The sequence below is a fragment of the Dipodomys merriami genome, unplaced genomic scaffold (assembly GCF_024711535.1).
Source record: "Dipodomys merriami isolate MVZ:Mamm:240054 unplaced genomic scaffold, mDipMer1.0.p SCAF_19, whole genome shotgun sequence".
Lineage (NCBI taxonomy): Eukaryota > Metazoa > Chordata > Mammalia > Rodentia > Heteromyidae > Dipodomys > Dipodomys merriami.
The window spans coordinates 5,277,610-5,300,021 of NW_027203270.1; the positions used below are offsets into that span (position 1 = coordinate 5,277,610).

The window sequence follows — 22,412 nt, forward strand, 5'->3', positions numbered from 1 at the left end:
TTACAAGCCTTTCTGATTGATTCCTTCCTTCCTTCCTTCCTTCTTTCCTTCCTTCCTTCCTTCCTTCCTTTTTTCCTTCCTTCCTTCCTTCCTTCCTTCCTTCCTTCCTTCCTTCCTTTCCTCCCTCCCTCCCTTCCTTCCCATTCATTCTTAGGGTATCACTTCATAGCCCAGACTGGCTTGAGATCCTCCTGCCTTGGCCTCCCTAGTGCTGGGATTACAGTATGCACAGTATACTTCACTTTCCAGACTACTGTTCCACTTATATTACCTCTTTTTTGGAAGAGGAGGGGGAATCTTGTTCTTTAAAATCACATATGCTGTCTATATATATATGTATTGCTTCCTCCGACAGAGTGTTTACTTATTTTTGTTTTGAGCCACGGCCTTATATAACCCAGCCTGGCTTGAACTCCTGATTTTCCTGCCTCAGCCTGTTGAGTGCTGGGATTACCATCATGCCCAGCTTTCTAGAGTGTTTTTTTTAAACTATTGATGGACTTGCATTGATACACTGTTGCTCAGTTCCTACTTCCAGTGCTGTGTGTGTATGCACACACATGCATGTGCAAGTCCTAGGGTTTGAACTCAGGACGTAGGTGCTGTCCCTGAGCTTTTTTTGCTCAAGGTGAGTACTTTATCTTTTGAGCCAAAGCACCACTTCTGGCTTTGGGGTTCTTACTTGGAGATAAGGACTTTTCTGCCTGGGCTGGTTTCAAATGGTGATTCTTAGATCTCAGCCTTCTGAGTAGCTAGGACTACAGGTGAGCCAATGCTCTTGAAATTACACAAAATATTATTTTAACAGAATGTAAGATTGCTGAGGTGTTCTCAATGGTGCCTGCTGCTCTCTTTTCTTCCACTCCTCCTCAACAGGTTTCCATTCTCTAAACCATGTGAGTCTCAGTCTTCTACTTGTCCTTTTCTTCTTCTTCTTCTTCTCCTCTTCCTTCTCTTTCCTCTCTCCTTCCCTTTCTCATTCTTTTGTGTTTCTTTCCATAATCCTTAGACTCTGTGTGTGTGTGTGTGTGTGTGTGTGTGTGTGTGTATACATGTGTACCCAGTACTGGGGCTTGGACTTAGAGCCTGGATACTGTCCTTTTTTTTTTTTTTTTTTTTTTTTTTGTCGGCCGTGGGGCTTGAACTCTGGGCCTGGGCGCTGTCCCTCAGCTCTTCAGCTCAAGGCGAGCGCTCTACCACTTGAGCTACAGCGCCACTTCCGGTTTTCTGGTGGTTTATTGGAGATAGGAGTCTCACGGTCTCTCCTGCCCGGGCTGGCTTTGAACTGCGATCCTCAGATCTCAACCTCCTGAGTAGCTAGGATTACAGGCGTGAGCCACCAGCGCCTGGCTTCTGGATACTGTCCTTTAGGGTTTTTTTGTTCAGGTTGACAAAAGTTGAAAGGCTGGCTTTGAACCATGATCTCAGCCTCCTGTGTATCTTAGATTGCAGGCATGTGGCACTGGTTCACAGCTATCCTCAGAATTTTTGTGTCTGGGACTTCTCCCTTTCTCATCCTCTGGTTCTCTTAGGAGACTGACATTCAAATAAAAGGTCAGTCAAATGTCACTCTCCACCAGGTAGGTTTGGGGCAGAATCTGCCAATCACTGGTATCCTAAAAAAAGTGTTCAAGTTAGGTGGTGATGGCAATGGATAGCAGAACTATGATGAATACACTCTGCAAAAGGCATCAGATGGCTATTTCAGGCTGAGGAAAGCCGCAGAACAAAGATCTAAGGGCTGGGGGGCGGGGGGAGGAATCAGAGGAGCTTTTACCTCATTGGGTTTGGGGATTGCTGTCTCCTGGTGCTGGCACTCACTTATAAAGGATGCCGACCTTAGTTGATTTGAACTCCTGGATTGAATTAGTCCTGGTTGTATAATTGACTTTGATATGTGGCCTTTGGATCTGAATTGAGTTTAATAAGATTTAACTGCTTCAAAGGGCTTTATACGAATTCATTTTATCCTTCAAATCTGATTTCAAATGCTACCTACTTTATGACGCCTTCTCAACTTTGATGCTCCTCCTCTAGTGCTCCTATTGTGGCATAGTTGATCCATATCTTATTCAAGCACCCACTCCCTTGTATTTTATCTTCTCAGTAGGAAGTGTTTCCTTTATTGTCTCTCCAGATATGTTCAGAAACAGCATATATCTTATTCATATTTGTATTCTGAACTTAGTGTAGACCAGAAACAGACTCACTGGAGCCTGCAGATATGCAATAATCAATTTCTTCTCCCTCCCTCCCTCCCTCCCTCCCTTCCTTCTTTTCTTCCTTCCTTCCTCCCTCCCTTCCTTCCTCCCTCCCTCCCTCCCTCCCTTCCTTCCTCCCTCCCTTCCTTCCTTCCTCTCTCCCTTCCCTCCCTCCCTTCTTTCCTCCCTCCCTCCCTTCCTTCCTCCCTCCCTCCCTTCCTTCCTTTCCTTCCTCTTTCCCTCCCTCCCTTCCTTCCTTGTCTCCTTATTAGCCCGGGCTGGTTTTTTCACGTTGACCTCTAGGTCCTCCTGCCTCACACTCCTGAGTAATGGCAAACACGTGCCATCATTCAATAATGATTTTTGGAATTATATTAATAGTTAACATTAAAGAAGTCATGGGCCAAGCATTATACCTGCATTGTTTCACTCACCACAAAACTTAGGAGAAAGATAATTTCATTATTTTCAATTTACAATACCAGAGTAAGGTGAATTAATTTGATCTGAGGTCAACTAGAAAGTGGCAGAACTTTTTTTCTGTAGGCTTTTAGCTTCAAGAGTTTGGCTCTTAATCAGCATAGATGAACACATAGCTAGAGGTAAAAGAAGCTATATAGAAGAGTCTGACATTTATTTATGGCAATTATGATTATTTTTTGTTGGTCGTGGGGCTTGAACTCTGGGCCTGGGCACTGTCCATGAGCTCTTCAGCTCAAGGTGAGCGCTCTACCACTTGAGCCACTGAGCCACTTCTGTTTTCTGAGTGGTTTATTGGAGATAAGAGTCTCATGGACTTTTCTTGCCTGGGCTGGCTTTGAACCGCGATCCTCAGATCTCAGCCTCCTGAGTAGCTAGGATTACAGGTGTGAGCCACCAGCGCCCCGCTGGCAATTATGATTTTTAAATCATAACTCTTAACTGGCATTTGTAACTTCTAAATAACCTTTTTGTCTTTCCCTCTATCCTTCCCTCTGCCCTTTCAAGGTAACTCACTTTAAAACTCTAGGAAAATGTTTTGAACTCTTACATTGAGGTGTAATCCAACTGCGAAGAAACTTTAGGAAAGCCAAATAACTTTTTACTTGGTCTTTCTCTCTCATTCATTTGTAAATCCACAAACATCAAGCACCTCCAGTGTGCTAGGCACCTGTGTTAGAAAGTAGAGAGGCCGAGGTAAACAAAAGAAAACACAGATTCTCAAGATTCTCACGGTGATTAGAACAAGTTTACACACGGAAGTCCCATTTGCTCCTTACCAACACCACGTGAGGTCAAACGAGGACCGCCGTAATAGATAATTCTTCCCAGTGTTGACTGAGTGCTTCAAGAAGGCTTGCTGTCTCCCATTTTACAGATGAGAAAACGGAGACCCACAAGACTGGCTCCCGCTTCGAATCCCAGCATAGCGTGGCTCTCGTTCCCAGGCTGTTAACCACAAAACGAACGGTCCCATTTATGTTTCTGTAGCTAAGGACGGACACACACACACACACACACCACACACACACACATACACACGTATGTCACAACTTTGAAGAGCTGAGTCCAGTCTCCACCCAGCTCTGATGCTCGTCTAGGGGTTTGTGTTGCATCCCAGCGGCCTCATGGAATAGATGAGAATGCCTTGGAATCTCTGCCAACTTTCTCTTCCAAAGAATTCAAACCGATTTCCAAGTAGTTCTCACAGATTTTTGAAGCGAAGCCTCCTCGTACTGTGTCCATTCCCCCGCCAGGAGAGGAACAGGGCCAAAGCCCGGGTCACTTTACACTGGCCGGGGCGCCCAGCAGATGGCGCTGTCTCAGTAGCCACCAGCTTGGCTGTCGGGTCCCCGGGGCTCACCGCCTCGGCCGAAAAGCTTCCCAGCCCTCCCTCCCTCCCTCCTCTCCCCCCTCCCCACGGAGCCCGGGCCCACGTGACCTCCAGGCGGCCAATGGGCGAGCGGAGAGGGCGAGCTGGTCCCTGTGGCCGCCATTAAAGCGAAGGGAAAACCCGTGAATTCGGATTAAAGGGGGAAAAACACCGCCCGCTGGGCCCACAAAATGGGGGAGACTACGGCGTCCAGGCGGTGAGGCCGCCCGAGAAGCAGACGTTCGGCAGGCTTGGCCCAGGGACGACACGGACACACGGCCGGAGGATGGACTGAGTCCGCAGACGCCGCCGCCGCCGCTGAGGAGACTCAGGGCTTAAGGACATCGCCGCCGCCGGCCGGGCCGGGGGCCTGCGCTGCGCTCCCGGCTCTCGCCCTTCCCGCCCCTCTGCGGCGGCCGCCTCGCCCGGGAGAAGCCTCCGGAGCTGGGGTTCCTTCCCACCTCGGACTCGATTTTTGGCTGTTTATTGCGTGATCTGTGATTTTTTGTTGTGGAAGGGGGGCGCACATCCCCTCAGTCCCCCCGAGAGGGACGAGTGTCCGCCCGCCCGCCGCCGCTCCGTCCGTCCGTCCGTCCGTCCGTCCGCGGGCTCCGCAGTCCGGCTCGCCCGGCGAGCGCGGCGCGGGGCGGCGCGGGCCTCCCGCCTCCGGCCCTCGGCCCCGGGCGGCTGGGAGCCGGCAGGCCGGCCGGGCGGCGCGGGCTGCCCGCGGCGGCAGCGGCAGCGGCGGCGGCGGCGGCGGCGGGGGGGTGCGTGGGGAGGGCGGGCGGCCCGGCGGCCTCCTCTTCCAGCGCCCCCCCAACCACCACCCCCCCGCCCTCCCCGGTGTCTGTGTTTCTCTCGCTGGTCGGAGGCGGCGGTAATGGCGGATGGTGGGTTGTGGCGCCGGCGGCGGCTGCTGTGAGGGACGATGAGTTCCTCCTTCGTGCAGAACGGGGCCAGCCTGGAAGATTGTCACTGTAACCTCTTCTGCCTGGTGAGTGCCGGGGCGCCGGGCGGGGGCGGGGGAGCGGCCGCGGGGGGCGCCCGGGGACCGTGTGGGGAGGGGGGGAGGGGGCCGGGTCGGATCCCGATGCCCGATCCGGCCTAGGCCCGGCCTCGGCGGCCTGGTGGAGGAGACAGCGCCCGCCGCCCGCCCGCCGCCCGCCGCGCTGCTGGAGGACGCTGGCCTTTTTTTTTTTTCTCTCCCCCCCCCCCCCCCCTTGGCTTGTTTTGGACTTTTTTTTTTTCCATCCGAGTCTTGTCCTCAACTTGGGCTCCTGATCGGGCCAGACACGAACATGTCCCTCCGTGTGGGCTTTTTTTTTTTTTGCCCTTGCCTTTTCTTTTTTCCTTTTTTTTTTTTTTTTTTTGCTGAACTCTCGCTTTCCTCCGTATTAAACCCGGAGCTCTTCTTCACACTAGGATCGCCACCACGCCACTGGCTTTCTGCCTTTTCCTTGCTCATTTGGTTTCTCCTAAGAACCAAGACCTCCACCCTCCCTCCCCCCCCCCAAAAAAAAAACTTAGACACTACAAACCCAATTAGTTGGACATTTTTAATTTTTATTTTTTTCCTGTACGAATCCAATTAATACAGGGTTAGTTTTCCTGCGTGGCTCTGTGGCAAACTTCAGATCTTCGAGTAAAAAAAAAAAACAACAATCGGTAGATGCCATGACATTTATTTTCTTTTTCAACTTTTGAAAACACTTTGCCATTTGGTCAATTTCTAGCCATCTTGCTTTTATTAGAACATTATGTTTTTGTGAATGTGGAGGGAGTTAGTGGAGGAGGTGCTGTGGTTTTGCACTAAATGTTCTATATTTGTCTGTTTTGCTTTCTTTTTTTAGACTATTTTGAGCAGGCTGCTCCTTGTTTTATTGAAATGAAAGGTCTGGGGAAGCTGGATGTAGGAGGGACGATTGTGTAGGTTGGCCCAGGTCCGGTATCATCCAACTGCTCAGACTTTTGTGGAAAGTACCAACTGTTGCAAATTTCGCATCCTCTATAGGACAATAGCTTAGCTTTATCAATGACTCAAAGTTTTGTGTGACTTTCTTTTTCATTTTACCCTGTACTATGAGAAATATTGAGTATATGAGATGTAAGTGAATTAAGTGGGCGGAGCACAAGTAGTTGGCAAGTGTAAACTGCCAGTCATGTTTCAGCAGTTTCATTTCTGGCACCGTATGCTTTCCATCTTTAAATTAGAGTTTTATTGAATTCCCTTTGTTGAATTTCTTTCATGACACCAAAGGGAGATCTTAGGTTGGTTTTCTTGACAATATCCATTCATCAGCCTCTTAAGATGTAATAAGACATACAGAAATTTTAACATTTCTGTCTTCTCCAGCTCAATCTTTGGGATCAGGTTCTTTAATGACAGACTACCACAAATCTGACAGTTCCTTGGAAACAGCCACTTGATTTTTCCTAAAGGAGTGTGTGGAGTTTTTGTTTTTTAAGGGATTTTTGTTTCAGGAGTTGTTTAGATGTCTTTTCATTAGAACAGACTTGGAATGATGGGTCTTTAAGAATTTTCAGTTTGGTTCAATGTAACTGAACAGTTAGAATAGAATTTAGGACAGAGAGGAAGTATTAGAGTGCATGTGCATATTTAACATCATTTCTATTCTGTTCAAATTATGTTTGTTGTTATGCTATTCAGTGACATGTTGGTATTTTGGCTGTTACTGTTAAATTTTTTGGTTGAATTAGCAGAATTGTTTTTAGTTTTTGTTGTTTTTTTTTCATCAATCTATTTTTAGTGACATAAACACCCATTGAAAGATGATAATGTCTTAATGAAATCAGGGAATTTATAATGAGTACTTTTGACTTTGAATATGCAATAATAAAAACCATGTTTTCTTTCCTTCAGGCTGACTTGACCGGAATTAAATGGAAACGATATGTATGGCAAGGCCCAACCTCTGCTCCTATTCTGTTTCCTGTGACAGAAGAAGACCCCATTTTAAGCAGTTTTAGTCGCTGCCTTAAGGCAGATGTACTAGGTGTTTGGCGGCGAGATCAAAGACCTGGAAGAAGAGAATTGTGGATATTTTGGTGGGGTGAAGACCCCAATTTTGCTGACCTTATTCACCATGACTTATCAGGTGAAAGCAATTTAACATTTTTAACTATTGATTTGAATTACAGAGTAAGGTAGGTAGGTAGGTAGGTAGGTAGGTAGGTAGGTGTGTGTGTGTGTGTTTGTGTGTGTGTGTGTGTGTGTGTGTGCGCGCGCGCTCAATGAAGTTAGACAGTAATACTGCCCTACATGTTTATTTCACCATGATTATTTTATTTTACTTAAATTATCTTTTGTGTTATGGGAGACTTTATAAGCCTGGGATTACTTTCTCCCTCTATCATTTGACCTCCTTTCTTAACTTTTCATAAACATTTGGGCCCAAGGAAAGCATGTTATGTTAACCTAAGAAAAATGGAATATGAGATCATTATGTTTCTAACATAGTTATATAATATCTCTGCTGTCTTTTTGCATGAATGTACAGGCTTAGGATTATCTAGACATTAAGCTTTCTAGGTGTATTTTTTAAAGTAGTTTTTATTGTTTCTTATTTCATTTTTTAATTAGCATACATTTGTAACATAAGTGGGTTTCATTGTGACATTTCCATATTTGCAAGTAGTTCATTTTGAACAAATTGTTACTGTTTTTTGTGATTGTTATTTTAGTTACACCTGAAGATATATGTTGATTTAATTTTTTTTTTTTTTTGGGTCCAGTCGTGGGGTCTGAAATCTGGGCCTGGGCGCTGTCCCTCAGCTTTTCAGCTCAAGGCTGGCGCTCTACCACTTGAGCCACAGCGCCACTTCCGGCTTTTTTCTTTTTGCTTATGTGGTGCTGAGGAATCGAACCCAGGGCCTCATGCATGCAAGGCAAGCGCTCTACCACTGAGCCACCTTCCCAGCCCTATTTAATTTTTTTTTATATTTGGAAGATTTTTAGATCCTGTCCAGTCAAAGATTATTTTAACATGAGGCAAGTGCTGTCTCAACTTCTATAGGAAAAAAGGTCATTAGTCCAAAGGTTACACAGAAATAATTTTACTGTGAACAAGTGAATATGATTACTTTCTTCTTAGTCTCTTTTAGTACCAAATGCCCTCCATATAATTACTGAAGCTGTGTTTAGTTTAGATTGTTAAGACTCCCTGTTAAATGAATCTTTGATTATGGAATGTAAATGGTTAGTTGTGTGCTACAAGGAATGAAATACTTCAAGTTAGTTTGATTTTAATTCTTCACAGTTAACTTTAGGGTTCTGAGATTTTTTTTTTTTTTTTGCCAGTCATGGGGCTTGAACTCTGGGCCTGGGCGCTGTCCCTCAGCTCAAGGCTAGCCCTCTACCACTTGAGACACAGCACCACTTCCGGCTTTTTTCTTTTTGCTTATGTGGTGCTGATGAATCGAACCCAGGGCCTCATGCATGCAAGGCAAGCTCTCTACTACTGAGCCACCTTCCCAGCCCCTGAGATAAATTTTTTAAAAGCATTCTTACATGAAATTGAGTTCTCTTGAGGCTTCTGTTGCTGTCTGACCTACAGGATCTGTTTTAATTTTGGATGAAATGTAATCCAAGTGTCTGTGTCTTGAACTAGTACTCACAAAGACCAACATTTGTGTGGAAATGTATGTGTTTCACATTTAATGAATGTTTTTGCCTTTTAATAAACATAATTTTTAGTGTTATTTTTAAGACAAGTTGCAGCCTTCCTAAGAAGATGACTGTTGGAATGCCTAGTCTTTAGTTCTAACTATGTAATGTAGTGCTAAATATGTACAGTGATGTTTTATATATTTGTATTGAACATGGATATGATGCATATATATATATATATATATATATAAACATATATGTGTCAAGATATAAAATTCCTTAGTAGGTTTAGTAAGATAAGGCTTTTTACTTGTAAGATCAAAAGCTAAGGCTACCAGCTTCTTTTCCTGTTCATTGGCTTGGATATGTGTGAGTTACTTTAGTCTTTAATTGATTATAAAATTACCTCACTAAAATGTTTGGAGTCTTTGTCTTTTGTAGTGCTGAGAATTGAACCCAGTGCCATATGTATGTTGTGCAAGTACTCTGTCACTGAGTTATACCTATCCATTGTTTGTTTTCATCTTGATAGACTACAAATTACTGGTAGATTGTGATTTTTAGTGAAACAATTGTTGTTAAAACTAGTGCTCCTAAGGTTGTAGCTCAATGGTAGAGATTTTGCCTGGAATGATCAAGCCTAGGTTTGGTACCTGATACTACACTGAACAAACAAGTATAATGCTGACTTGATACTTGGCAGAGCATCTGAATGAACCTTTTTTTTTAATGGAGGGAATGAAATATGTTTTGCAGATCGAAGATAATTTTATATATGTAATATTCAGACAACATAGTAGGACTAATATTCTTAAAGGTGAACATGTAGGTATGGTTTCTTTTCTAGATTTCCTGTTATCAGTGAGATATTTTTTCTTGATCAAAACTAAGTTACAGTTTACAACTTCTTTTCTACATTAGTCTTTAGCATAATTTTCAAAAATGGCAGTACTTGCACTTTAATGTAGATATTGTTCATGGAATTTGATGAAACTAATTTTGTAGAAATAATTTAGGTTTATTATCACATTTTGATGCGTGTTATTGAATAGTGAACTTTAAAATTTTTCATCAAAGTGGAACTGATTAAAATAGATAAAATTAAGAGTAACATTTGATCATATTTACTGTTCTAAGGTTAGTCTTAAACTGTTTCACTTTATGAGTCAGTGGTGTTTATATAGTATTTTAGCCTTTTTTAAGTCTGTCATTTACTGTAGAATGTTGTTACTTAAATCAGACATATCTCAAAGAATAATAAGGTCTTTTCAGATGGAGTATATTTGTCTTGCTCTTTTCTTTGCTCCAGGGACACCGTCTGCCTCCCTTTTGGGGTAATTAGTCCTCCTCTGTCTCTCTAGCTAACCCCTTTTTCATTTCTTTCCATCTGCGGCACTCTATTCCCTTCTTTTAAGCTCCCCTGAGAAGAGAGCAGCTGGACAGTAGGGGTGGCATCAGCTGCAGGAGGCAATCCTGAGTTCCAAGTAGAGGTGTAGCATTCAGGAAAGGGGAACTGAAGAACCCAGGTGGTAACTAAAAAGCCGGTTAATTTAGCTGAGCCTGATCTTCATAGTCAGTGTCCTGTTTGGTTTAGCACCTACCACATCTTGTTACTGAAATGCTTGTGTGATTTTGGTGATAGTATTGCCCTCCCTTTTTTGGTAGGGGAAGAAAAAAAAGCACTCCTTTTTGGAGAAATTAGAGTTTTCAGGTTTTTGTTGTTGTTGTTGTTGTTGGTCGTGGGGCTTAAACTCTGGGCCTGGGCGCTGTCTCTCAGCTCTTCAGCTCAAGGCGAGCACTACCACTTGAGCCACTGTGCCATTTCCAGGTTTCTGAGTGGTTAATTGAAGATAAGAGTCTCACAGACTTTTCTGTCCAGGCTGAGTAGCTAGGATTACAGGCGTGAGCCACCAGCACTTGGCTAAAATATTCAGTTTTTCTATCAAAATGTTCAATAGCAAAAGTACAGAATAGCTTTAACTTTTCATCTTTGCATTTTTTAAATAACATTTTTATTTTAGGCTGGTTTTAGATTTATAAATTGTAAGGTTGGTGTGGATCACTGCATAACTATCGCTTAGTTTTCTTTCCCTGTCTCCCTCCTGTTGGTACTGGGGCTTGAACTAAGGGCCAATGAGTGCTCTGGCTCTTAGTTTTTTCATTCAGGACTAGCATTCTACCACTTGAATCACACCTCTATAGAGTACTAAGTGATGACTTCATTTGCTGAATTTCTTCTTTGTCATATTCTTTTTGGGCAAAAAAGTGTTCTGGTTCAGGGGCTTTTTCCACTCAAGGCCACTTTAGCCAAACCTCCACTTCTTAAACTTTAAGTTTAGGAAATGAATGATTCTGCCAACTTAAGGCAATCAGTAATAACTTGCTAAATGAATAGATTATGAATGGGAAATGGCTGTTGAATACAAACACTGATCTATACATCTTTATTTTTTCAGGAAATACATAGTATTTCCTACCATGCTAATTTTTGAGCCTTGAGCTTAGCATATTTTAATGGTTTAACAAAATTATAGAAGATTCCTTTTTAGAAAATCAGCTGGTCACCATGGAGATATTTAAAGATAACAGATTTGAGAAAAATGCTAAATACTGGGTATATCAATTTTTCTGGGTTTGATCTGTATTGTTTTTTCATTGATAAGAAAATTTTTCTGATGATTTATCTTTTAGCATCTTTCCTCAGGGAGAAAAATGTTTAAATTTAGTATTTGAACATTTGGGCACAGTATCCAAATACTTTGTAAAGTTTTTTAAGTAACATTCGTGATTAAGAGTTTGTTAATAGCAACAGAAAAATTACAAAAATAGAATTTTTCTGAAGATATACATAAAAGGGGAGAAAAACATTTAAGTTCCATATACAGATTTTTTTCCCTTCATTAGGCTATGGTTAAAAGGGCTAGGTTAAAAACTTGTCATGTGTTCCCCACTTTTTTTTTTTTGTCAGAGTGGGGCTTGCACTCTGTGTCTGGGTGCTGTCCCTGAGCTCTTAGCTCAAGGCGAGCGCTCTACCACTTGAGCTACAACTCCACTTCCAGTTTTCTGGTGGTTAATTCTAGATAAGAGTCTCATGGGATTTTTCCTGCCTGGGCTAGTTTTGAACCGCCATCCTCAGGTCTCAGCCTTCTGAGTAGCTAGGATTGCAGGCATGAGCCACCGGCAGCCTGCTATATTCCCTACTTCCTTCCCTCCATATTATAATGCTGGTCTTGAGATACAAAGACCTCTTAATTAGCATATAGGCTGTGTAGTTCTACTTTTTCACATTTATAATCTCAAGTACAAAATCTTAGTATTTTTATTATGGTTATTACATCAAAATATTAGAAGTTGGGTTCTGTTTCTAAGTGAAACTGCCCTCCCTCCAAACAAAACAAAACAAAATCTTTAAGACTTAATTGAGCATTATTAGATCCCTATTTCCCTCTCTTTCCTTTTTGTGTCAATCCTGTGGCTTGAACTCAGGATCTGGGAACTGTCCCTAAGCTTTTGTGCTCAAGGTTAGCACTCTGCTACTTGAGCCACAGCTCCACTTCCAGCTTTTTTTTTGTTTTATTGGAGATAGATATTACAGACTTTTTTGCCCACACTGTCTTTGCATCTTGATCCTTATATCTGAGCCTTCTGAGTAACTAATACAATGAGCCACGGGGTGGGGGTGGGGGGTGTACGCATGTGCACGCACTTTGCCTCAGTTTGAGTGCTGTCTCTCAGCTTTTTGGGCTCAGGGCTGGCATACTACCCTTGAGCCACATAACTGGCTTTTTGATGGTTAATTGGAGATAAGTCTCCCAAACTTTGCTGCCTGGGCTGGCTTCAAGTTATAATCCTTAGGTCTCAGCTTCCTGAATAGTTAGCATTGTAGGCATCAGACCCTAGCACCTGGCTAGGACTATTTAGCAATGAAAAATGTATTGATTGCTTAGTCACCTGCATATAGATGAAGTTGTACTTGAGAGATTTTTTTGGCATTAGAAAACTCCAACAGGTGGGCTATACTTATTTGTTTTAGATAAAACTCTTACTTTAGTGTCTGTGGGAGTTGTGAGCAAGACCCTCCCTATAAGCATTCAGTTCCCATGGGTTTCTGCAGATAAAAATTTAAGAGCAAGGATGAGAAATCTTTGAAAATTAAATGTGATTATTATTATTATTTTTTGTCGGGTGTGGGGCTTGAACTCTGGGCCTAGGTGTTGTCCTTGAGCTCTTTAGCTCAAGCCAAACACTCTTATCATTTGAGTCATAGCACCACTTTAGTTTTCTGGTTGTTAACTGGAGTCTCACAGACTTTCCTGCTGGCTTTTAATCTTGTCTGCCAGCTTTGACCGTGATCCTCAGATCTCAGCCTCCTAGTAGCTAGGATTACAGGCGTGAGCAACCAGCACCTGGCTATTGTGATTACTTTTTAAACCATGTTTTGTGTCTTAAATCATTAAGCTATGGACTTAAGTAGAGATCTTTTTTTTTTTTGTTTGGGTCCAGTCGTGGGGCCTGAACTCTGGGCCTGTGCGCTGTCCCTCAGCTCTTCAGCTCAAGGCTAGTGCTCTACCACTTGAGCCACAGTGCCATTTCCGGCTTTTTTCTTTTTGCTTATGTGGTGCTGAGGAATCGAACCCAGGGCCTCATGCATGCAAGGCAAGCGCTCTACCACTGAGCCACCTTCCCAGCCCTAGAGATTTTTTTTTAAGTAAAATAAAATGTTCATAATTTTATGTGAAAATATAGCCTTCTGCTGTTCTAAAGATTTAATGTTAAAGCAATTCACAGTGTTGTGGTGTTCATTTTGTTTTTTTACATTAGCATATATTAGTTGTATAAAGGGGATTTCATTGTGACATTTCCAAGAATATATGCAATGTATTGTGATGAACCTCACCTTCTATCACTCTCACCTATTCTTCCCCTTCTAAAACAATTTCAACAGTCTTCATTGTTCGGTTTTTATATACACAAAAAAACTCCTTGAACCGTATTCATCCTCATTAAATGGTCTTTAATGAACCATAACTTTTTATTTAAACCCTTAAACTCTGTTTCGGAAAAGAAGGCAAATTCATTCTTAAATTTTAAGTGAAGTCAGATGCTGGTGGCTCATACCTGTAATCCTAGCTACTGATGAGGCTGAGGTCTGAGGATTGAGACAGAAAACAGATTGGGCAGAAAACTCTCGAGACTTTTTATCTCCAATTAACCAGCAAAACTAGAAGTGAAGCTGTGGCTTCAGTGGTAGGGTACCAGCCTTGAGTGAAAAAGATGAAAAAACAGTACCTGGCCCTGGTTAAAGTCCTAGTTATCAGCACATGTGCATGCGTGCGCACGTGCTTGCACACACACAGGTCTAATATATATATTTTAAATAAAGTCACTGTGTCAGTTCCCTGTTCTCCTACAGTAATATTTTCTTTAATAAAATTAAACCTGCAAACATTTAGGCTTTAAGTGGAAGGAAATAAGTATGTATAATGTGATTGAATGTAAGAAAGCTTTCCTATTTAATATTATATTAAAAATCATTTGCTTCCAGCGCTCATATGTTGTCATTTTCTAAAGTTTATCTCATAAAAAAAACTTTTTTGAAAAACTTGACTTTGAAAGACTTGATAGTCATTTAGGAAAACTTAAAAGTACAAAATAACATCAACATTAACCTTTGTAGTGGCGTAGAGTTTATAATACAGTTAAAGTCCACTGTCATTATGCTTTTTAGTTAATGTTTATTCTGCTTGTTTGGTGTATGAGTTCTGAATATAAACCATGTGTCATTCTTAAGCCATGTTGCCTCTTATTCAGAAGCATATAAAGTATCAATTTTCTTTTTTTTTTTTTTTGGTCTGGTCATGGGGCCTGAACTCTGGGCCTGGGCGCTGTCCCTCAGCTCTTCAGTTCAAGGCTAGCGCTCTACCACTTGGGCCACAGTGCCACTTCTGGCTTTTTTCTTTTTGCTTACGTGGTGCTGAGGAATCAAACCCAGGGCCTCAGTCATGCAAGGCAAGTGCTCTACCACTGAGCCACCTTTCCAGCCCTAAGGTATCAATTTTCTATGGCTGTAGAATATACATTTTTAAAAATGAGATAGGCTTTGTTGCTTATTTTTAATTTGATGAACTGAGTGCTGGTGGCTTAAACCTGTTACCTAGCTACTCAGGAGGCTGAGATAATAGGATAAGGGTTCAAAGCCAACCTGGGCAGGAAGTTCTGTGAGACTCTTAACTACAGTTGTCTACTGAAATCTGTAAGTGTTGCTGTGGCTCAAATGGTAGAGCACTACTCTTGAGCGAAAAAGCTCAGGGATAGTGCCTAGGTCCTGAGTTCAAGCCCTAGGACGAACACACACATACCCCCTGCCCCCCCCCCCCCCCCGTATGAGTCAAAAATAATGAAGATAGCCCATATTTAGAAAGTATTTATAAAGATAAAAGTGCTATTGGAAGATTTTTAATTACACTTGAACTAAGCAATTTAAAAAGATTTTTAGTTACACTTGAACTAAGCAATTTAAAAATAACATTTTAAATGCCGAACTAGCGTCTCATTTGTAGTTGGATTTGTTGGCCACTTTTATACAGACATGAAATAGAGTGAAAATATTTTTCTGAATTACATGAATAGACAGCTTAAAGTGAATTTTTAAAAATAAGTCAGCTAAGAGCAATCATTACATTTATTGGCAAAATTGACACTATCGTGAAGATAGTTAGGCCTCCTTATATCAGAAAAGCCATTTAGAATTTTAGTCATTAAATTTCTTCCCCAAGTAGAAGATCATATACTGAATAATAAGGGAATCTTGGTTGAAATCAGACCTAGAATGGATGATAATGAGTTGCTTGTTAGGCTTTGTGCCAACAACTTCCTTTTTATTCATCATTTGGTTTTATAGTTTAGTCATGAATAAAAATGCTGATAGACATGCAATGTTTTGATTTTAATTATTAATTAGGAATTTTTTTTAACAGATTGAATGATGGGAGAAATTAGGACAAAGTAACAGAAACTGGCATTTTTAGTATACTGTATTTAATATTTTCTATGTTATATAAATAGGTATCCTTTTTATTAATAACCAAGTCATTGTCTTTGTGATATCATGGATTGCTTGCTTTATTTATTGGCAGTAGTGGGGTTTGAACTCAGAGCATTATACTTGCTGGGAAGGCCCTCTATCACTTGAGCCCCATCCCTTCATGGTTATATTTTATATTGTGAAAAAATAATTTATAAGCAATTTATAAATAATTTATAATAACCTACAGAGCACTTGCCTTTTGCTTCTTGTGGAGTAGCTTTGAAACTTGATACTTAGACGTCTTGATGAATTTAAGTGATTGTATCTTAACATCCTGAAATAAAGAGGAGGCTTATGAAAATAATGATTAAACTGTAACATCTTTTACTGGGCTCTGAGTAGATATTGTACCACTTCTTTATTTTTTGCTTCCTTCATTTCTCTGTTAGAAGAGGAAGATGGAGTGTGGGAGAATGGACTTTCCTATGAATGCCGAACTCTGCTTTTCAAAGCAGTTCACAATCTGTTGGAAAGGTGTTTAATGAACCGGAACTTTGTGCGGATTGGCAAGTGGTTTGTAAAGCCTTATGAAAAAGACGAAAAACCTATAAATAAAAGGTAAGATATCTTACTTGATATTTCTTTGCATTGTTAATTTTTTACAGAGAATTTGGAATAAAACAAGTGAATGGCTTATAGACATATTCTAGAGGTTAATTTTAGCAAATACTTTAATTTTTTTTACCATGTTACTCTCCCTTTTACACATTTTAGGACATGTTTTGTATGAGCTGGGGTGTGACTCAAATGATTTTGCCTAGCAAAATCAAAGCCCTGAGTTCAAACCCCAATTTTGTGTGTGTGTGTGTGTGTGTGTGTGTGTGTGTGTGTGTGTGTGTGTGTGTGTGTGTGTGTGTGTGTGTGTGTGTGTGTGTGTGTGTGTGTGTGTGTGTGTGTGTGTGTGTGTGTGTGTGTGTGTGTGTGTGTGTGTGTGTGTGTGTGTGTGAATTTTTAAATTTAATTTATTTATTATTTCTTTTTGTCAGTCGTGGGGTCTAAACTCTGGGCCTGGGCACTCAGCTCTTCAGCTCAAGTCTAGCGCTCTACCACTTGAGCCACAACACCACTTCCTATTTTTTGTCTTCTGCTAATGTGGTGCTGAGGAATCGAACCCAGGGCCTCAAGCATGCAAGGCAAGCACTCTACCACTGAGTCACCTTTCCAGCCCCTAAAATAATTTTCTTGTAGGAAGAAATTGTTTTCAGACAGCGGACTACATTTGTTCAGGGATATAGAAAACATGTAAGAGAATAACTACTCATGAAGTATCAATTCTTAGTAGTAGTGAAAATTTGTTCATGTATTTTGTCCAAATTAAAATATTAACACCTATTAATGGTAGTGATCTGTGGTTATGATTCAGGTTATGTTAACCCTTCTCATTCCCCAATCTTCCAATTTGCTTCAATTAAAATAATTTAAAATTGTGTTCTATATAAACTGTGTTTGCTTTTGGAGTGTTTATAGTTTTCTTGAACTTTGAATTAGGGAGATTTACGACATTGTAAACTTTTAGTACAAAAATTGCAGGTGGAGGCATGGAAGGTTAAGACAGTCCTTTTTCTTATGCAAGTAAAAGTTCAGGCTACTATTTTTCTCTGGTTTGAATAATACAAACAATTTGTGCGAAGATTTAGGCTTTGAAATGAACCATTGGCAAATACAGCAGGGTGTGGGAGAAGAGAATATAAAAGGGAAATGTTTTTCCTAAATGATGTGAGAGGATATAGAATAAACATGTGGTTGAAGTTGTAATCTTTGTTTAGATACCACCTTTCATGTCATAGATGGACATCATTTTTTTTTTTTTATGTTTACCTAGTTTTCTTTTTTCAAGCCTTTTTTTTTTTTTTTTTAAGTTTTGATAGTCTGAATGGATAAGCAAGCCTGGAAAAATAAAAGTTTTTTAATTTTTTTTCTCTGAAAACTAACAATTTTCTTATTATCAAAGTAATTATAGAAGTTAATGCATTCTGTTTGCAGATGTTAGGAAACCTAACTACTGATTTAAAATGGAATAGCAAAGAGTCTAGATGTAGGAAATTTGGTACTGGTGTATCTGTTTGATAATCATTAAGGACTCTAGGTAAAACTCTAGAGAACTTTGGAGTTTTCTGCTCTGTCACCTTTAGTTTTCTGCTGTTCCTTTCAGTATCATCATGCGTAGGTAGAAATGTCTCTGATTGGCCTTAACAGAGAGATTGGAAGGATGGGGTAACTCATTTACTTGAAGGAAGGTGAAGATCCAGACTCAGAAATAATGGAGGCCAGAGCAGCTGAGGGGAGCTGAGCAGTGCATACAGGCAAATGATTTCTTTCTCTTTTTTTTGTTGGTCATGTGTCTTGAACTCTGGGTCTGGGCACTGTCCCTCAGCTCTTCAGCTCAAGGTGAGTGCTCTGCCGCTTGAGCCACAGTGCCACTAATGGTTTTCTGGTTGTTAGTTGGAGATAAGTGTCTCACAGACTTTTCTGTCTGAGCTGGCTTTGAAGCACAATCCTCAGATCTCAGCCTCCTGTAGCTAGGATTATAGGTGTGAGCTACCAGTGCCCAGAGGATGAACTTGCATGGTCTTACTCTGTCCTGCTTAGGACCTTTGCCTACTATATCCATGCTGTATCTGCTGCCTGCTTGATATTTCTTTAGTGGTCCTCTTGGTTAACTGATCAGTTGTGCTATTCAGATAATTCCTTTTTTTTTTTTTTTTTGGGTCCGGTCATGGGGCCTGAACTCTGGGCCTGGGCGCTGTCCTTCAGCTCTTCAGCTCAAGGCTAGCGCTCTACCACTTAAGCCACAGCGCCACTTCCGGCTTTTTTCTTTTTGCTTATGTGGTGCTGAGGAATCGAACCCAGGGCCTCGAGCATGCAAGGCAAGCGCTCTACCACTGAGCCACCTTCCCAGCCCTCAGATAATTCTTATTTTACTTAACAATGCCCCCAGTGTACATGAGTAGTGATTTTGTCAAGAAGCCATATAGTGCTTCCTTTAAGTGAAATTATAGAAGTGCAGTAAGGTACATTGAGGGACCAATTTTATTTTTTTAATAAAAATTTACTATTATAAAGGTGATGTACAGGGGTGATAAGTCAGGTAAAGAGTACATTTCTTGGGGCTGGGAAGGTGGCTCAGTGGTAGAGTGCTTGCCTCGCATACATGAGGCCCTGGGTTCAATTCCTCAGCACCACATAAGCAGAAAAAGCGGGAAGTGGTGCCGTGGCTCAAGCAGTAGAGCGCTAGTTAGCCTTGAGCTGAAGAGCTCAGGGACAGCACCCAGACCTAGAGTTTAGGCCCCACAACTGACTCAAAAAAAAAAAAAAAAGTACATTTCTTTTAGGAAAACATCAACTCTTCCCTTGTGCTCTCCCAGTTTTTTCCTCCCATCTCCACCCACAAGTTGTATAGTTAATTTTCAACATAGTGTCTAGTGAGTACTATTGCTGCATTTGTTTACCCTTTGTCCTTTCATTTCTGTGCTTCCCCTTATACTCCCAAAGACACATAAATGAACAGATAGAACAAAGAGAAAACAAAAACAAAAACTCATGTTTTCATTTCCTGGAGTTCATTTTGATGAATATTATTTTGTATGATCAGATGCAAACAGGCATTGTACCTTTCTCCTGAGTATCCTCCTTTGGTCTCATGGTGTATGAGTACCTAGAGATCTATATAATTTATTATGTCCCAGTATTTTAGCTCTAGCTTTTGCATATGAGAGAAAACATAACACCATTTGTCTCTCTGAGCTTGGATTACCTCACTTAACATAATTTGCTCTAATTCCACCCACTCACATCTGTAATCCTCCCTACTCAGGAGGCTGAGATTTGAGGATCACAGTTCAAAGCCAGCCCAGGCAGGAAAGTCTGTGAAACTCTTCTCTCCAGTAAACCACCAGAAAACTGAAAGTGGCACTGTGACTCAAGTGGTAGAGCGCTAGCCTTGAGCTGAAGAGCTGAGGGACAGCACCCAGGCCCAGAATTCAACAGAAAAAAAAAAAGAATTTGTTCAAGTTCCATCCATTTTTCTGCACATGACGTATTTCCAGAGAGATCAATTTTAAATAACTTACTATTGTATGTTAATATAATTCTAATTTATTACAGCTGCTTCTCCTCTTACAATAGGGTTATTTTCTGATACACATGTAGTCAAAATACTTAAGTCAAAAATGCACTATTTATAGGCTGGAGGTATAGCTCAGCGGTAGAGTGTCTAAGTATGTAGTAGGCCCTGGGTTCAGTTCCTGGGACTAGGGAGAAAAAAGTGTACTTAACATACATCTACTGCATATCTTAAAAGTGCTTAGAACATCATAGCAGAATTAAGTAGTTTCATCAGAAACAAATGGTTTGCAAGGCCAAAACTATTTAACCTGAAATATATATCATCTTTGATTTACTGAATCTTGATCTGTGTACCTATTGACAATTTATTCCTGAACTGAATATCATAAGTAAAATCTTTCCTTCCTACCTTTAAGGACTTTATATAATAATCTATTACTTTCTTTTTGTTGTTCATTAATAGGCATCTTTTGCAGTAGTCATCTGAGAGTTCCCTTTATCTTCCTATCCATGTTGGACTCCTAGTTTCCTAGTTTTCATTCATTATTATTTTTTGTTGTTGTTTTCTGTTTTGATGCTGCTCATCTGCATAGTTGCATGAGGAGAGATTGCATGGGAACTAATACTTGAGTAATCCTTAATGTCTGTATTGTCCTCTCTCCTACTTTTATGGTTGATACTTTTCTTTTCTTTTTTTTTTTTCCAGAGCTGAGGACCGAACTCAGGGTCTTGCACTCAGGGTCTTGCACTCGCCAGGCAGGCGCTCTTTTGCTGAGCTAAACCCCCAGCCTAGTTGATACTTTTCATGCCTATAGAATCTAGGTCTAGCAATTACTTTCTCTAAGATGAGGGCAGTAAAATGCTGACTGAAAGTTCTGTGTATATGAGAAGCTTATGAAGTTGCAAGCTTTTCTAGGGTGAATTGTTAAGGGAACTTGGCAGTTTTTACTTGCTACTGTGTATTTCTTGCCTCAACAGCCATAAGTTAGTTTTCGTAGGAGAGTATTTTAATATCTTGACTAAGATAATTTGGGCTCACAAAATTTAGAGAGATTATTGGGAACAGGGGCTTCCAGAGGCCACTTAAATAATGTTTAGATTTCCCCCCCTTTAAATATATCACATCAGCTCTGTCTAATAACTATATATCTGAGTTGTGAGTTCCTGTGTTTGAACTCAAAGAAGGTGAAGAGAGTCTGCCTGTAAGATTTTAAAGTGCATGCAGGAATCCAACTTACTTTTTGAACTTGGATTCCTTTTGTTTTCATATATTATATGTATACTTGCCTTCAGAGATATACCAATGATTTCAACTTTTGAGTCTTTCTAGGGTTCTTTGGTTTTGTTCATTTTGTATCATAGCTTCATCTCTTTACCTATTAAGTCAGCTGAAGTTTTTGCCTTTGCTTGATACTTGCTCACATTTCATTGGCTAGCTGTTGTCTGTTGTAACTTCTATCCTACTCTTCATGTACCTCTCCTGTCCTTTCCTATGAATACGGAGGTTTTGAGTTGGTAGAGGTATGTGAATATGTTCATTCTGTCATGCAAGGTACCAGAAACTGCACATACCTTTATTTTTCATTATGAAAAACTGTCTTTTTTTTTTTTTTTTTTGGGTCCGGTCATGGGGCCTGAACTCTGGGCCTGGGCGCTGTCCCTCAGCTCTTCAGCTCAAGGCTAGCGCTCTACCACTTGAGCCACAGTGCCACTTCCGGCTTTTTTTCTTTTTGCTTATGTGGTGCTGAGGAATCGAACCCAGGGCCTTGAGCATGCAAGGCAAGCGCTCTACCACTGAGCCACCTTCCCAGCCCTCATTATGAAAAACTGTCTTAATGAGCTGGAAATTACTTTTTCTTTTTTGGTCGGTTGTGGGGCTTGAACTCTGGGCTTGGGCGCTATCCCTGCACTCTTCAGCTCAAGGTGAACACTCTAATGCTTGAGCCACAGCTCCACTTCCTATTTTCTAGTGGTTTATTAGAGATAAGAGGTTCATGGGCTTTTCTGCCTGGTCTGGCTTTGAACTGTGATCCTCAGATCTCAGACTCCTGAGTAGCTAGAATTACAGGTGGGGAGGGGGAGGGTTGCTTACAGGCCAGCACAGGAAAGAAAAGTCTCAAGAGACTCCACAGTTATCTAAGTATGTACCTGGGCAAGAAGCCATATCCTATCTTAAAATTAACTAGCCACTAGCTGAGCACCAGTGGCTGGCTTACACCTATAGTCCTAATTGTTTGAGAGATTGACCTTACTATATACTTGGGACATCCTTTCAACCAGTAGCTCAATGTTTCGGTTTGGATATCTTAGGCATATCATCCCTGCTAAGACAGGAAGCCTAAAATAGGCAGACTGAGGTCCAGGCATGTAGTTGGCAGGAAGCAACATCCTATCTCAAAAATAACCAGTGCAGAAAGGGCTAGAGGTGTGTTGTAGTGCCTGCCTAGAAAGAGCAAAGCCCTGAGTTCAAATCCAGTCCTACCAAAAGTACTGATTTTTTGGGGGGAGGGGAGAGTCCGGTCATGGGGCCTGAACTGTGGGCCTGGGTGCTGTCCCTCAGTTCTTCAGCTCAAGGCTAGC

The 22,412-nt window shown here is 41.2% G+C and overlaps 1 protein-coding gene across 2 annotated transcripts in view; it reads left to right on the plus strand.

Moving 5' to 3' along the window:
- The first annotated feature begins 4,899 nt into the window (after nucleotides 1–4,899).
- Nucleotides 4,900–22,412, plus strand: part of Med13 (mediator complex subunit 13) — a 104,239-nt gene continuing 86,726 nt past the window's right edge. For both annotated transcript variants that reach the window (XM_070027070.1, XM_070027071.1), the window contains exons 1-3: nucleotides 4,900–5,047; nucleotides 6,935–7,169; nucleotides 16,157–16,325. In XM_070027070.1, the coding sequence (XP_069883171.1) occupies nucleotides 4,982–5,047; nucleotides 6,935–7,169; nucleotides 16,157–16,325 (470 nt within the window). In that variant the 5' untranslated portion in view covers nucleotides 4,900–4,981. The remainder of the gene's footprint in view (nucleotides 5,048–6,934; nucleotides 7,170–16,156; nucleotides 16,326–22,412) is intronic.